We start from the raw sequence: 13,522 nt of genomic DNA on the forward strand, positions 1-13,522 counted from the left end.
GAGAAGGTGCCACAGAAGCAGAAGTTTCTCCATGAAGGAATGAAACGTCAACTGAACAAGTCACAAAGGTCCAGATTGACTCTATGAACTTTGCTTACATTCTATGCTGGACCACAGGAAGAAAACCTGAACACATTCATCCACCTGCTGAACTCAAGCTACATACATCTGGTGAGACTGGGTGTTCTGCAGGTGAACACAGCCCTCTGAAAGCTTCTACAGATGCTAACATTGCAAAGACAATTTTTGAGCTACATCTCAAAGACTACAGCAAACGTCTAACAGTGACTCATCTGAATTTGACCCACGGCGTCAAGGAGGGAAAACTGTAAGACTGGAGAAACTGGAAGATCTGGAAAACAAAGGAAATTAACATTTGAACTCTCATTGAACGCATCATTCCCTTCACCCATCTCTACCTGAATTCACCCAAAAATCGATATGGTTTAAAATGAACAATTATCATCCAGTATTATACATGTTTGGGATCATTTGAAATGTCTCAGTGCGACTGGTACAAAGGTCTCATTCCCACAGAAGTAAACCAAAAAGGTAATAAGGTGTGGAGAGTTTAGATATATCTTGTTAACTGCTGTGGGTGTGCCCCCATGTAAATCAACCCTTGTCCTTAGTAAGTCTGTGACAGTGATTAATGAATCACCTATAAGACAGTGATTAATGAAAATTCCCATTTCCATTCCCATCAAAATTTAATGAACTCATGTTTACATTTGAAAAGAGGTTTCTGCCTTGGTCTGAGTATTTAGGGAGATGCTGAAGAAGGCTTGTGGCGATTTGTAACTCAAATTAACCTGTGATGTGGAGTGTATGCAGACACTCCGCATCATGTATTTTATAATGTCAGGTTCGCATCTTCTCTCTTTATTCCAGAGCATTTGATGTTTTGTATTATCTTTGAACTGATTATGAAATTAGCATGATACATTTACCTGACATAATAAATTGTTACATTTGATTTTATTCCGACTGACTCTGAAATTGTTTTCCCAAGTAGGTTAAACCGCAAGTTTTGTTACCGCAAGTTTTGCGTCAGATTTGTGACGACTAATATTTGGCACTAATTCGAGTGTACTTGTTTTATAAAGACAATAAGTGAATTTCCGTTTAGGGCAGCAAAAGTTCTACAAGACCCGTCATGGCCACCCTTCCAGAGTCTCGTCCCGTCATGGCCGCCCTTCCAGAGTCTCGTCCCGTCATGGCCCCGCCCTTCCAGAGTCTCGTCCCGTCATGCCCCCGCCCTGGCCCCCTGAAGTATCATGGCTCCGCACTGGTCGCTTGCTCCAGGCCCTCTTCGACTCCACTGACCTGGCCCTTTCCACCTCCGCTGCACCCCTGAAAGCCGTTCCTTTGAGGGGGGGCTATGTCACGATGTCTTGTGTTTTGTAGGACTTTTATGTTAAATTGAATTCTTAGTTCCCCATTGTTTCTGTGTTCACTTCCTGTGTTTGGTTCCTGTTTTGCCTTGTACCTTGTTTGTCACCATAGTTACCCTTATTAGTTCCCATGATATCAGTCACCAACACCTGTCCCTCACTGCTTACATGTTACATAAAGAGGACTTGGGAGAAACAAAAATCAGAAGTTCAGTTTTGCTCCCATTTAACTATAGGAAGTAAACATTAAGTTCCTGATGTCAGCGAAGTAATTTAGGGGATTCTAAATCAAATTTTTTTTTTTCCCTAGCATACTGGAAAATAAAATTGTGTCATCAGCAAAGCAATGATAATACAAGCCATATATCTGGAAGATCAAGTAATACATTGTCAGAAGCATAAACATTGAAAATAGTAATGGTCCTAAAATTTACCCTTGAGGGACCCCATAATAATGGAAGTGATGTAGATGAAAGATTTCATTAGATTAGATTAGATTAACAGAAAACATCCTTTCCTTCATATAGGAGGTAAACCACTGGAGGGCCATATCCTGAATGGCAACCATACAACTGCAGATAAATATTTTTTTTTAATTTTTTTTAAAGATGACACTGTGAATATAGAAATGTGAAATGATCAATTAAAAATATTATTAATCTATAAAAAATAATATAAAGAATTCAGTTGGTTATTAATACAAAGCAATAATATTTTATTTTAAATAAATTTTAAATAAGTATTTAAAATAATTTGTAAGAATCTGTTCTTTAAAAAAACTGAAATGAATATTAAAGGCCCCTCGATGCCTTTAAGTGTTATTGCCTAGCTTTGGGCCATTTATCAGAAGAAGAAACTTTGATTTTGTCCATCAGGAATGATTGGATCATTGGATTGTTGTGGTTTGCTACTGCTGTGATCTTATGTGAGTGTCAGGTTGATCCCGCCAAACACGTCATCATAGAAGAAAAGAGATGTTGTTGCAAGTGTAATAACTACAGTAGTAGTACAGTAAATATCAGAAGTCACAAACTGACCAGCAACCTTTCAGACGCCATCTTGCTTTTTCTTGCTCAACTGTCACCAAATGGAACGCATAGGATTGTGGGATATCAAAGGCAGCTTTTCTGATGCAGCCTTGGTTTCTATGGCAGTAAAAGCGGAAACTTTAGGATATTTTAATGCAAAAGTCTTACATATGTGCCTTTAAGCATCCCTCTTGAACTGGATTCTTTTTTTTTCTTTTCTTTTCTTTTCAGGTGGAACACACAGACAGCATAAACCTGCATATAGGCCTATAATATATTTGTATTTTTTTATATTAGGTAAATTTCTCAAATAACTCAATCCAGAATTTGCAAAACAAAGACTATAACACCTAACTGCATTCTAGCATGTGATCGAGAGGGTTTATAAAAGGGCTACAAACATCTGTCGCCTTTTGAGAGACCGTGAATGAATAGGTGATCCAGTGAACGTCCCAGTTGTGACACACTGAACAGCTTGTGAATAGAAAAGCTCCATTCAGCATATAGTGTGAACAGGGAAAATTCCAGAAACCATGTAACCTATTTAAATCAGGGGGAAAACATTGGCATTGTGCTCCACTTTGCTTTTTTAACAGATTTTGCTTTAAATATTGACACTTTTAACAGATACAAAACCCAAAGATAGATAAAAATCAGCTACAAACTGAAGAAGCTTTAAAAGCCTTTTTATTTGTATCGCTCAGCAGTAAAAAGTACAGTTTATGTGCTACAAAAGATTAGACATGATTCATAATATGTGAGAGCAGTTTTTTCTTGTCAGCTGAGAAATTATCGCTACCTCTGCTTACATATTTAAAACTCATGCCAGCACACAAAAAGGACGGAAACAAAGAAAAAAAAAAAAACACAAAAAAAACATTTAAACTATATATATATATATATATATATATATATAAATCTGCTAAGCACACAGCAAAAAAAATAGATATGTATTGAGAAAAGATGATGATATGGTCTTAAAACATGTTACCAACCTCAGTGGCACATGTTCAAAGAAAGTACAAAATAAAATAGTTTCTCTGCATGTCTTTATATCTAACAATTACACTCTATTACATCCAGTGACATCATTGACATTCATCTAAAAAAAAAAAAAAACTGTACAATAGAGCAGTAAGCACTGAGAATCAAAGAGAAATATAAGGAATTCATTTTGGTCTCATTTATTCTCGTCAATGTTCACACAAGGGACAGAAATAGACAGACAGAACAAACACACTCATTCACCCTTCACTAAGAAAAATGTGTCTTCTAACAATATATATATATATATATATATATATATATATATATATACTATATATATATATGTTTATACATATATATATAGAGCGCCAACCTGTGAAGCAATAGTAGTGCCATTTTCATCAGAGCATGACATAGCAAATAAACAAATGGGTTTATTAAAAAAAATGCATTTCCACTACAGTTATACAGTATAATGCTTAGCCCTGCTAAGTTGAACACAAACACATACAATATGAACAGATATGATGTGAAATGTGGTGCCCAGTAATATTACCATACAAAGGCCTTTGTATGAGACATTTCATTGGCATTTAATAATTTTTTCTACTTGCTTGTGCAACTGTCAACGTGAATTTTAGGGTGTTAGGGTGTAACGAAATCTTGATAGAAACAAAATCCTGTTTCATACAGTCTAAAGACACACATACACCTCAGATGCATGCAACAAGACATATACACTCATGAAAACATCTCAGACATCTAAGGAATGGGACAATTGTCGTTTTGTCTTTTGGCTGGTGACTCAACTGGGGACAAACATCTCAGAAAGTCATGATTCGGCATCCATCAAATGCAAACAGGCAATCACCTCTAGTTCCTCCATGAGGGAAGCGAGGGTTGCTGCAGTAGCCTACCCACTGGACCCATCCCAGAACCGTTCCAGAATCAATGCCCTTTACCCCTGCATCCCCTTACATACGGAATTCAAGTGCGGCAGGCTTTTTTTAAGTAATCATATTAAGTATTTTGGGTAACGTCACACAAGCATCCTTACACCACGCGCCATGTTTCTCAGCATTCTGCACAACCAAAGCCACTGGAACATATGAGCAACAACACTTACTGTTTTTGTTCAAAAAAGACATAAAAACCCTTATCACAATGAAGCATTGGTAGAAAATCCACATCAGAAAAATATGCAAGGGCTCCCCCTCATAGTAAATAACATTTGTTCTTTTTTGTAATATTCTTTCAGCTCCTTGAAACCAGTTTCATATATAAACCACAGTCTTTTAAGGTTCACCACATATATGTATATAGTTATTTATATATACTCTTAAAAAATGCAAGCAAAGAAAAGAGACTGGAAAATCCTCAGGGATTCTGTCTCCTTTTAATATAGTGTGTTTAGATATCAGAGGCCTTGTCTCTGTTGATAAAGAGAGTCTCTTGGCAAAAGGGGTTAACCAGAACCACGCCGCTGTCGCTGTAGTCACCATTAGGGGGCAGACACGTCTCCTGATCCTGAAACACAAAGAACAACATTAGCACTTGCTTTCAGGCTAAGTAAAAAGCTAATCACTTAAGAGCAGCTGCTACAAAGCTAAATGCAGTTAAGGTGAAAGGAACAGGTATTCTTCTTAGGATCTATGTTCTTTACTTCTTATAGGCACAAATGTGCATTTCTATGGTGTAATGATTGAGCTCTATTGCCATGGAGACGGCGTGTGTGAAATAATGGGAGGAAATGAAGGAAGAAGCAGGTTAAATTGCACCTGTGGTAAAAGACAACTTATTACGAGGCTCTAGATTCTAAGACGATGTATTTCGTCAATCATTCGTATTTGGTCACACATATTGGGAATTCTTATTCAGACATCAAAATGAATACATCCATCCAACTATTCTCAAATCTATCTATCTATCTAAACTGAGGGTTTATGAAAAATTGTGAATAGCATAAGATACAATAGTCAACTAAAAAACACTGATATAGTGCAATACTGAGGACAAAGGAATAAAGGAAGGGAGTGGATGTCTCTGTTGGTTCTCTAAGAGAGGTAAAGGAAGATATGAACACCTGGGTCACCGGCATCCAAAACATGATTCATCATCATCATCATCATTTTCACCATCATCATCACATTCCTGTCAGAAAATGCCAGCAAGCAGGAATGAAAAGGTGGAAAACAAGAAGCATGGAGAGGTTGAAATGGAAAATGTCAATGAAGGGATTATATGGTAACAATCTGACAAAATGTTCAGGGAAAAAACAACAACTTTAAACTAGTGAGTTTTTTTAAATTAGAAATCTGGTCACTGGACACCAGGTGGTGATATGTAACATGAATGGGAAATCATGTTAAAACACTCTCAGTTACCATTAAGTGAGTTTTTCAAGGACACATTGTCTTGATTGCAATGATTACTGTTCATTTCATAATGATACGCCAGCAAAAAATGATAAAGTATGTATTGTGCTAAATGAGAAAAGCATCAAATAGACATCACAAAAAGTAGCTATAGAAAATGAAATATTTTATTCGATTCAACATAAAATGTCTCATATATATATATATATATATATATATATATATGTATATATATAAAATTATTTATATATATATATATATATATACAATGTGTATATATATATATATATATATATATATTTTTATTATTTTTTTTTATTTTATTTTTTTTTACAGACCAAAGCAGTTTGGTTAACAACCAAGGTGTTAACTGTCTAAATAAGCAAGTAATTGAGTCATTCATTCATTCGATTCGTTCAAACGGCTGATTCATTCAGGAATTAAGTAAATGGTTCTCTTTATGAATGGGCCATTGAATCATTGTTTCACCCGATTGAGCACATGTATTAACCACTAGACATGTAAGAAACATTCTAGGGCTTAGAGCCCAAGGAACTTAGTTGTGCTGCGTTCCAATTCACCTGCTTATATACTATGCACTAAAGTATGTAATCTGTGAAAAAAGTACATACTTTTGAGTGTGTAGCAGAAGAGCAGTTAAGATTTTGGATATGCTTCCACGTCATAATTGCATCTTTGAAGTCAGCACGAAATGGAAATTTACTTCTATATTCCGATTGCATATTATTGGTCTTATTGTGAACGATTCACAACGAAAACGAAAATATTTGACCCTTGTAATTTTACTTAAAATAGCATAACTTGATCTTCCAGCGAAACAACGACTTCTCTATGGTTGCGTGTGCCAGTTAAGTTATTTTCTTCACTTGTACATCACAATACGGAAGAAAGGATCTCTTGCTACTTCCGTTACATCACAGCTTTAAAGGGTTAGTTCACCCAAAAATGAAAATTCTGTCAGTAATTACTCACCCTCATGTTGTTCCAACCCTGTAAGACTTTCGTTCATCTTCGGAACACAAATTAAGATATTTTTGATTAAATCACATAGTTTTTTCACATAGTATTTTAGCGCAGCGCGTCTGTGTTGTACGTCACACGCATCACACACATGACTAGCATCGGCCAATAGTGAGCCTACGTGGTGACGTGCAACACAGACGCGCTGCGCTAAAACACTACGTGAAAAAACTCGAGGCCCAGAGAGAAGGAAATGAATAGTGGAATAAAGTCGTTATTTGTGTGTTTTTTTGCGCACAAAAAGTATTCTCGTCACTTTATAAACTTAAGATTGAGCCACTGTAGTCACTTGGACTATATTAACGATGTCTTTAATACATTTTCTGGGCCAGCAAGTTATAACGTCTTTAGAAGCCTATGGAGGAGTGAGACAGCTCTCAGATTTAATCAAAAATATCTTAATTTGTGTTCTGAAGATGAACGAAGGTCTTACGGGGTTGGAACAACATGAGGGTGAGTAATTACTGACAGAATTTTCATTTTTGGGTGAACTAACCCTTTAAACACAAAAAGCAGTGGCAGTCAGTACCTCAGTCTCTAGTGATTGTATCTCGCGTGGGAGCTCCACAGCATGGCGGGTGAAGTAATCCATGGTGATGGCGTCATTCCAGTAGCTCAAGTTGTTCTCCTGAGTAGATGACTTCTTCTTTTTCCTCATACAGCATACGGTAAGTAGCACGGCTGAAGAGAAGAAGACATGAATTAAAAGATTAAAATTCAATATCTAACTCTATTTTAACTTTAAGACCACTTCTGAATTTTGTATGATGAGTTTCAGAAAAGTTGTAAGCAAAATATACCAAGCCACAAAGGGAATATTATGTTATCCTGTTTCTTTGGAAAAGTTCCTGTCAAAAAATGATGACAGAAAGCACAAGTTTTCAAAGCTGGAGGAAGTGTGATATTGGTTACTCACAGCATGAGGAGACAAGCACGCTAATGGCAAGAACCAACCACACAATGTCCATTTTTTCCAGGCAGATGGTGGACTGTTCGTGAGAAGGACCCAACGCAGGGCCCGACTGGTTTCCAGACCCCCATAGGCCTTGTGTGGTGGCTGGGACCTGCCTGTTCATGAAGCTCCCGCTAGCAGTGGAGGGTGCCTCTGATGTGTCCGGATCATTCGCTGCAGGCCATGAGGCTCCAGTGCTGTTGATATTAGTCAGGGAGGCAAGAGAATCCATGGTCATGTTGGTGGTTCCATCCCTACCACCTTGGACTTCCATAGAGCTTCTACTCTCAACTAAAGAAGTGGGATTGGATGTGGTAATGTGGTTGGAAGGTGAGGCTAGATCAATGGGGTCCTCTACTCCCTTCTCTCCAGTGGCTGGGGTCTCCAAAAGGCCCTTGGCACTAGAGGTCACATCACTTTGAGTCCCTGAGAAAAAAGAATGACCCGAGCCAGAATTTGTGGTTTGGTTTCCACTGTCCAATGCAATAGCACTTCTCTGATTCCTATGGGCCAAACCTGAGGGCTCAAACCAGTTCACTGGCTTTCTACTGATTGTACTCGGCTTATCGGTATTAGTGCTAAAGTTCTTCTCTTGGGTTCTGGGGGTTCTATTGAACATACTTCCAGAAGTAATTTGGGGCGCTTCTGCTTTTGAAATAGGGATATGAGGTGGTTCCTGATCCCTGGGATCAACTGGATGGACCCCTACTATTGATGTCTGAACTATGGCAGAAGGTACAGTGGTCTTCGGTGTCTGGAATGGGTCGACAGTAGTGGGTCTACGGATGGCTTCTAGAGAGGCCAGTGCCTGGTTGTGCAGATCCCCAGTGCTGGAACCCTCCTGCCAGCTCAAGGGCCCCGGTGAGAGGGTGGAGAGGGTTCTTGGCCTCGTTGACATGGAGACAAGGTCCCGAAGGGTTTGGCTGGGGTGAAGCTCTTCTGCAGAGAACACCAGCCCAACTGGCACAAACAGAATCAGTAGGACACCTGAGAAAGGAAAACAGACAGTAAGAGGAATTTAGACAAAAATCTTTTATGCAAATACCAAATCTCACTGCACCAAGGAAACATTTAGTTCAAGCATTATTAGTCCACAATGAGGTTCTTACAAGCCCATTCAGAGATGAGCCAAGGAACAGTTTTGAACAGTCTGAATGCTGGTATGGTTACTAAGTGTCTTGATGACATCACCACAAATGGGCGGGATCCTGCTTTATGGTTCAAAATGGTGTTTTATGTCACCACTCCATACTTAAAAACATATAGATGACACCTGATGATCAGAGTAAGGACACTGTTTCATCTGCATGCTATTTTAGTTGCTATAGAAACCAAGATTCAGCTCATAGAAGATGGAAGGCAGTGAGAGATGAGAGAACAACATCACAAACAATATCAAGAAGACATCTGAGTCTGAGTCAGTTCAACACCAGCTACTGAGCAATCATTATTGTTGACGTCATTGTTGACCTGTAGGTGTTTAAAATGTGACATTCTTTATAAGATATGTGTTTCATGCTATACACAAAGAACCCTTTTAAGACTCTGTTTTTATTCAATAATCAGAACAAAGCTTAATGACCCGACCAAAGCATGATGTAAAGGAAAATTACATCATGACACTACTGACTGGCTGAATGCAACACAAAAACAAACACAGTCCCAAACCCTTCACTAGAGACTATCATGAATAACAGACTTCATTGGAAACTTCTTTTCTACAATTACCCTGTTGCATTGATCAACAACAAGACAGCAAGTTGATTGTGTAAATGTTTAGTGAATCAGGAGTTTCCTACCAATCACAAGCTGCCCTTGCTGAACAAGCAGTGAAGAAGAGAGATAAACAGACAGTTTCTCTTTCAAGTGCTAATGCTAACTCATAATTACCATATCAAACACAAGCATGCCCATGCTAGAAAACTACATGGCTATGATGACAACATGACCATGCTGATTTCAAAGTTCACTACCACAGTACATTAGAATTGAAGGTATTTGCCATGTACTTTTTTTTGTTTTTTTTTGGAATCAAAAGGTATTACATCTCCCATTCACCCATTCCAATCCAACGCAGCATTAATAAAACATCACCCTGTAAATAAAACATGAATCACTGCTTATTTCACAACAAAGTGGCGCGTTTAGATCAGGCACAAGCTCTCAAGCTCGCTCCGCTCTGCACACATCCCAGAGCGTTTAACAAGCCGTGGATCTGAAGGTTCACACAGCTACTGAAATCATCTGATCATGAGCTCCCTGGTCCCATGTAAACACACCGCTGTCCAAGTCATGTTTTATCATTTCTAATTATTATTTTTTTAAAGTTTGGAAATGGTTTTCAAGTCTGTTAGCATCAAAAAAAAAAAAAAATCAGTGATTACTCAGTTTGGACTGAGTTTTTATCTTGGTATTTTGATGGCTTGTCTGTTCCCTCTGGATTGTGTTCTGTTGATATGAATGATGTTTTATATCAAAGATTAGCAAATGAGAAAATCAGAAGCCAACAAACTCCGAGATCATTAAAGACAAAATACAAGCATTCTAGCATGCTAATCTAGTCTGTACTAGCATGCTAATCTGCTGTACAGCTAAAACAATCTTTGTTGCATTAATGTTCTGTTATCGCTATAAAACTGCTTTGAAACAATCTGTATTGTAAAAAGCGCTATATAAATGAAGTTGACTTGACTTGTCTTGATTTAATCGTACTATTTCTGCCATATGGAATAGTATGCATATACAGTACAGGATAATATATAATAGCATACTATGCATGAAGTGTCCAACATTCCACACTTTTCCACACCAGATTTTTTGGTTAAATAAGTACATCATCCAGCTATTTGAAGTATTTTTCTTTTTGGAACTTTTATTGTGAACACACTACTCACACTTTATACTACAAAATGGCATAGAATAGTGCATAAGTACCTTTACTACCTTTACTGTTTCTAACTGCCACATGGAAAATGCATACTAGCATATATACTAGGATGTACTAAAAATTATGGAATTGTGTAGAATGTTTGTCCATTCAAATGTAATGAGTATATTTAAAAGATTTGGTACTACTAAGGTGATAAGGTGAGATTGTCACTTTATCAATAGTCATTTAGATTATTTCAGGCTGTTTTTGCATTATTTGCGTGTAGGACCATCAGTGAACAGACTGTGGGTGGTCTGTCTGAGTCTCAGATTAGGAGTATGATTGTTTAATTGAGATGTTGTTCCAGAAACAACAAAGGATGATCCAGGAACATGTCCAATTTAACAAATCACGTTAATCCACGAGTGGCATACTGTATGTGTGTGGTTGCACATGTGAATGAATGGAAGTTATAAAGAAGGCAAGATAAATATCATTATTTTTTTCTTTTAAAAACACTGGCATTACCAAGGTTATCTCCCATCCATCAATGAATGACTCACTCTCTAGTGACATTTATGCTCACACACACTCTTACACTTCTCTGACTCATAGTGTAATAGTGAGGGGGAGGCAGAGGAGGACAGCACATAATACAATAACAGCACTGGGCGAAAACACACACTGGATACTTTGCAAGATGAGCACTGGACCATAAGAGGCATGTGGGTGTTAAATCAACTACAGGCACTTCTAATGCCCCAGTGCTTGATTTTTATTAAAACTATACCAGATTTTAGGGTTGTAATGTTTTTTTTTTTTAAAAAAAATGTTTTTGAAAGAAGTATCTTATGCTCACTAAGGTTGCCTTTATTTAATGAAAAAAAATGCAGTAATATTGTGAAATAATTTAACAATTCAAAAGAACTGGTTTCTATTTTAATACATTTTAAAATTGAATTTATCTCTGTGGCAGCAAAGTTTAATTTTCAGCATCATTACTCCAGTCTTCAGTGTCACATGATCCTTCAGAAATCATTCTAATTGTCATGATCGCAGTGAATAAGGTCCACAAAGCAAAGAAATGAGGAACTTAAATACACACTGATTAGTGATTACAAACTAAAAGACTAACAGGTGTGATGATCAGATAAATTGCCATAGTAACTAATGGTGGGAAACATGAACAAAGACAACAGGAAATAATGAGAAGCAAACTAAAAGTCCATTATAATTAAACTAAACGAGCAAATGACTGAATATACCTGACACTAATATTCTGATTTGGTTCTCAAAAAACATTTCTTATTATTACCAAAGTTAGTTGCTTAATATTTTTGTGGAAACTGTGATGCATTTCTCTAGGATTCTCTGATGAGTAGAAAGTTCAAAACAACAGTATTTATTTCTTTAAAAAATGTTCTGACACCAAATTTTGAATGGTAGATATATTTTATTGTTTTAGCCTTGTCTCTGACTTTCCATCTTAAAATATGAATTATTACATGTAAACTATAATAATCAGAACAACGACTCAAATAATCATACACATTTCATTTTTGTATTGTTAAAAATATTTTATATTATCAATTTTTACAATTGTCCTTTTGATGACACTTCCATCACTACCAATAATTTGACATCATTTTTATTATTTCATGATCTAAAATCACATCAAATCATGTAAAAAATATATATATATATTGAATTGTGCGCATTTAGGATGCATAAAATGAAATTAGCCTTAACAAGTCAAATGAGCCTAGCCTAGAAAGAAGTTCCCATTCATAGAATGAACGGGTGTGTGTGCGTGTATTAATCAATGTCACATACAGCATGTGTGTGTGTACATGCAATGTCATGGTCAGAGATGTGTAATTAGCCAGAGCAACAGCACTATGCTGATAGAGTACATGTCTAACGCAGACAGAAAGGTATGACCTCCTCTTTCACACAGAAACAGGAGAGGTGTTTGCAATGAAAGCAAATTGGAAAACCAAAATGATGAAAAGTCCAGCAAAAACATTCATTATGTAACGGAGTGAATGGTGCTGTAAAGAGAGGAGAGGTGTGAATCAAAAGAGAGTGACAAGACACTAGAACTCCACAAGACGGCTGGGAACCTGAATAAAACGTAGAATATAATGGAAAAGGCACATGCAAAAGTTCTTTGTTGTTGTTCAGTAGATAAATTAGTTTGACAAGCTAGAGCTTGCACATGGAATGATTAACCTTGCAATAATTGCTTCCTCTGTTTCTCTGCTAAAAAATTACTTTCATTACAAAATTACACGCGCTGCCATCTGCTGATTTAAAATATAATGTTCACAGATGGATGGGTGCTGGAGACTTTTTCTGACACAGGAGTTTATCACAGTTTTTGTTTCAGGTCTTTTATATTTTGGAACTTTCTTAAAAAATAGTAAAGAAGATTTATGAAAATGTTGTCATCATTCTGTCATGTTGTTTCTCCAGAAGAAATTTTGAAAAATGTTCACGTTGCTTTACTCATACAATGAAAGAGTGCTACCGTAAAAGTCCACATGATTATAATTTAAGTCATTATTTACTGAAAATATATGCATATTCAAGTTATACATGTGTCAAAATTGTAAGAACTTCAGCATCTTAAATCTCATTTGGACTTCTTTTATGGTACTTTATGGCAATTTCTTGTCATTTCAAGCTTGACAGCCCATGGTATAATTGTGAACAATCTTCAAAATTTGTTTTGTATGAAAAAATTAATTAAAAAAACCTTGGTGATATTGATACTATGATTAAGCGCCAATGAGCGGCGGTTTAACCCTAAGTGCCGGGTCAAAAGCCAGTTAGGTATTAGTATGCATTGCTCCAGTGACCCTGAACCACAATCT

At 36.8% G+C, this 13,522-nt stretch overlaps 1 protein-coding gene across 2 annotated transcripts in view; it reads right to left on the minus strand.

The window, feature by feature from the left end:
* Nucleotides 1–3,824: 3,824 nt before the first annotated feature.
* The window catches only part of tmem108 (transmembrane protein 108), a 60,397-nt gene continuing 50,699 nt past the window's right edge, over nucleotides 3,825–13,522 (minus strand). For both annotated transcript variants that reach the window (XM_084103262.1, XM_084103261.1), the window contains exons 3-5: nucleotides 7,742–8,764; nucleotides 7,355–7,506; nucleotides 3,825–4,936 (exon numbers count right to left, since the gene is read on the minus strand). In XM_084103262.1, coding sequence (XP_083959388.1) covers nucleotides 4,820–4,936; nucleotides 7,355–7,506; nucleotides 7,742–8,764 — 1,292 coding nt within the window. In that variant the 3' untranslated portion in view covers nucleotides 3,825–4,819. The remainder of the gene's footprint in view (nucleotides 4,937–7,354; nucleotides 7,507–7,741; nucleotides 8,765–13,522) is intronic.

This window comes from Abramis brama, assembly GCF_963993115.1.
Source record: "Abramis brama genome assembly, chromosome: 24".
Taxonomy (NCBI): Eukaryota; Metazoa; Chordata; class Actinopteri; order Cypriniformes; family Leuciscidae; genus Abramis; species Abramis brama.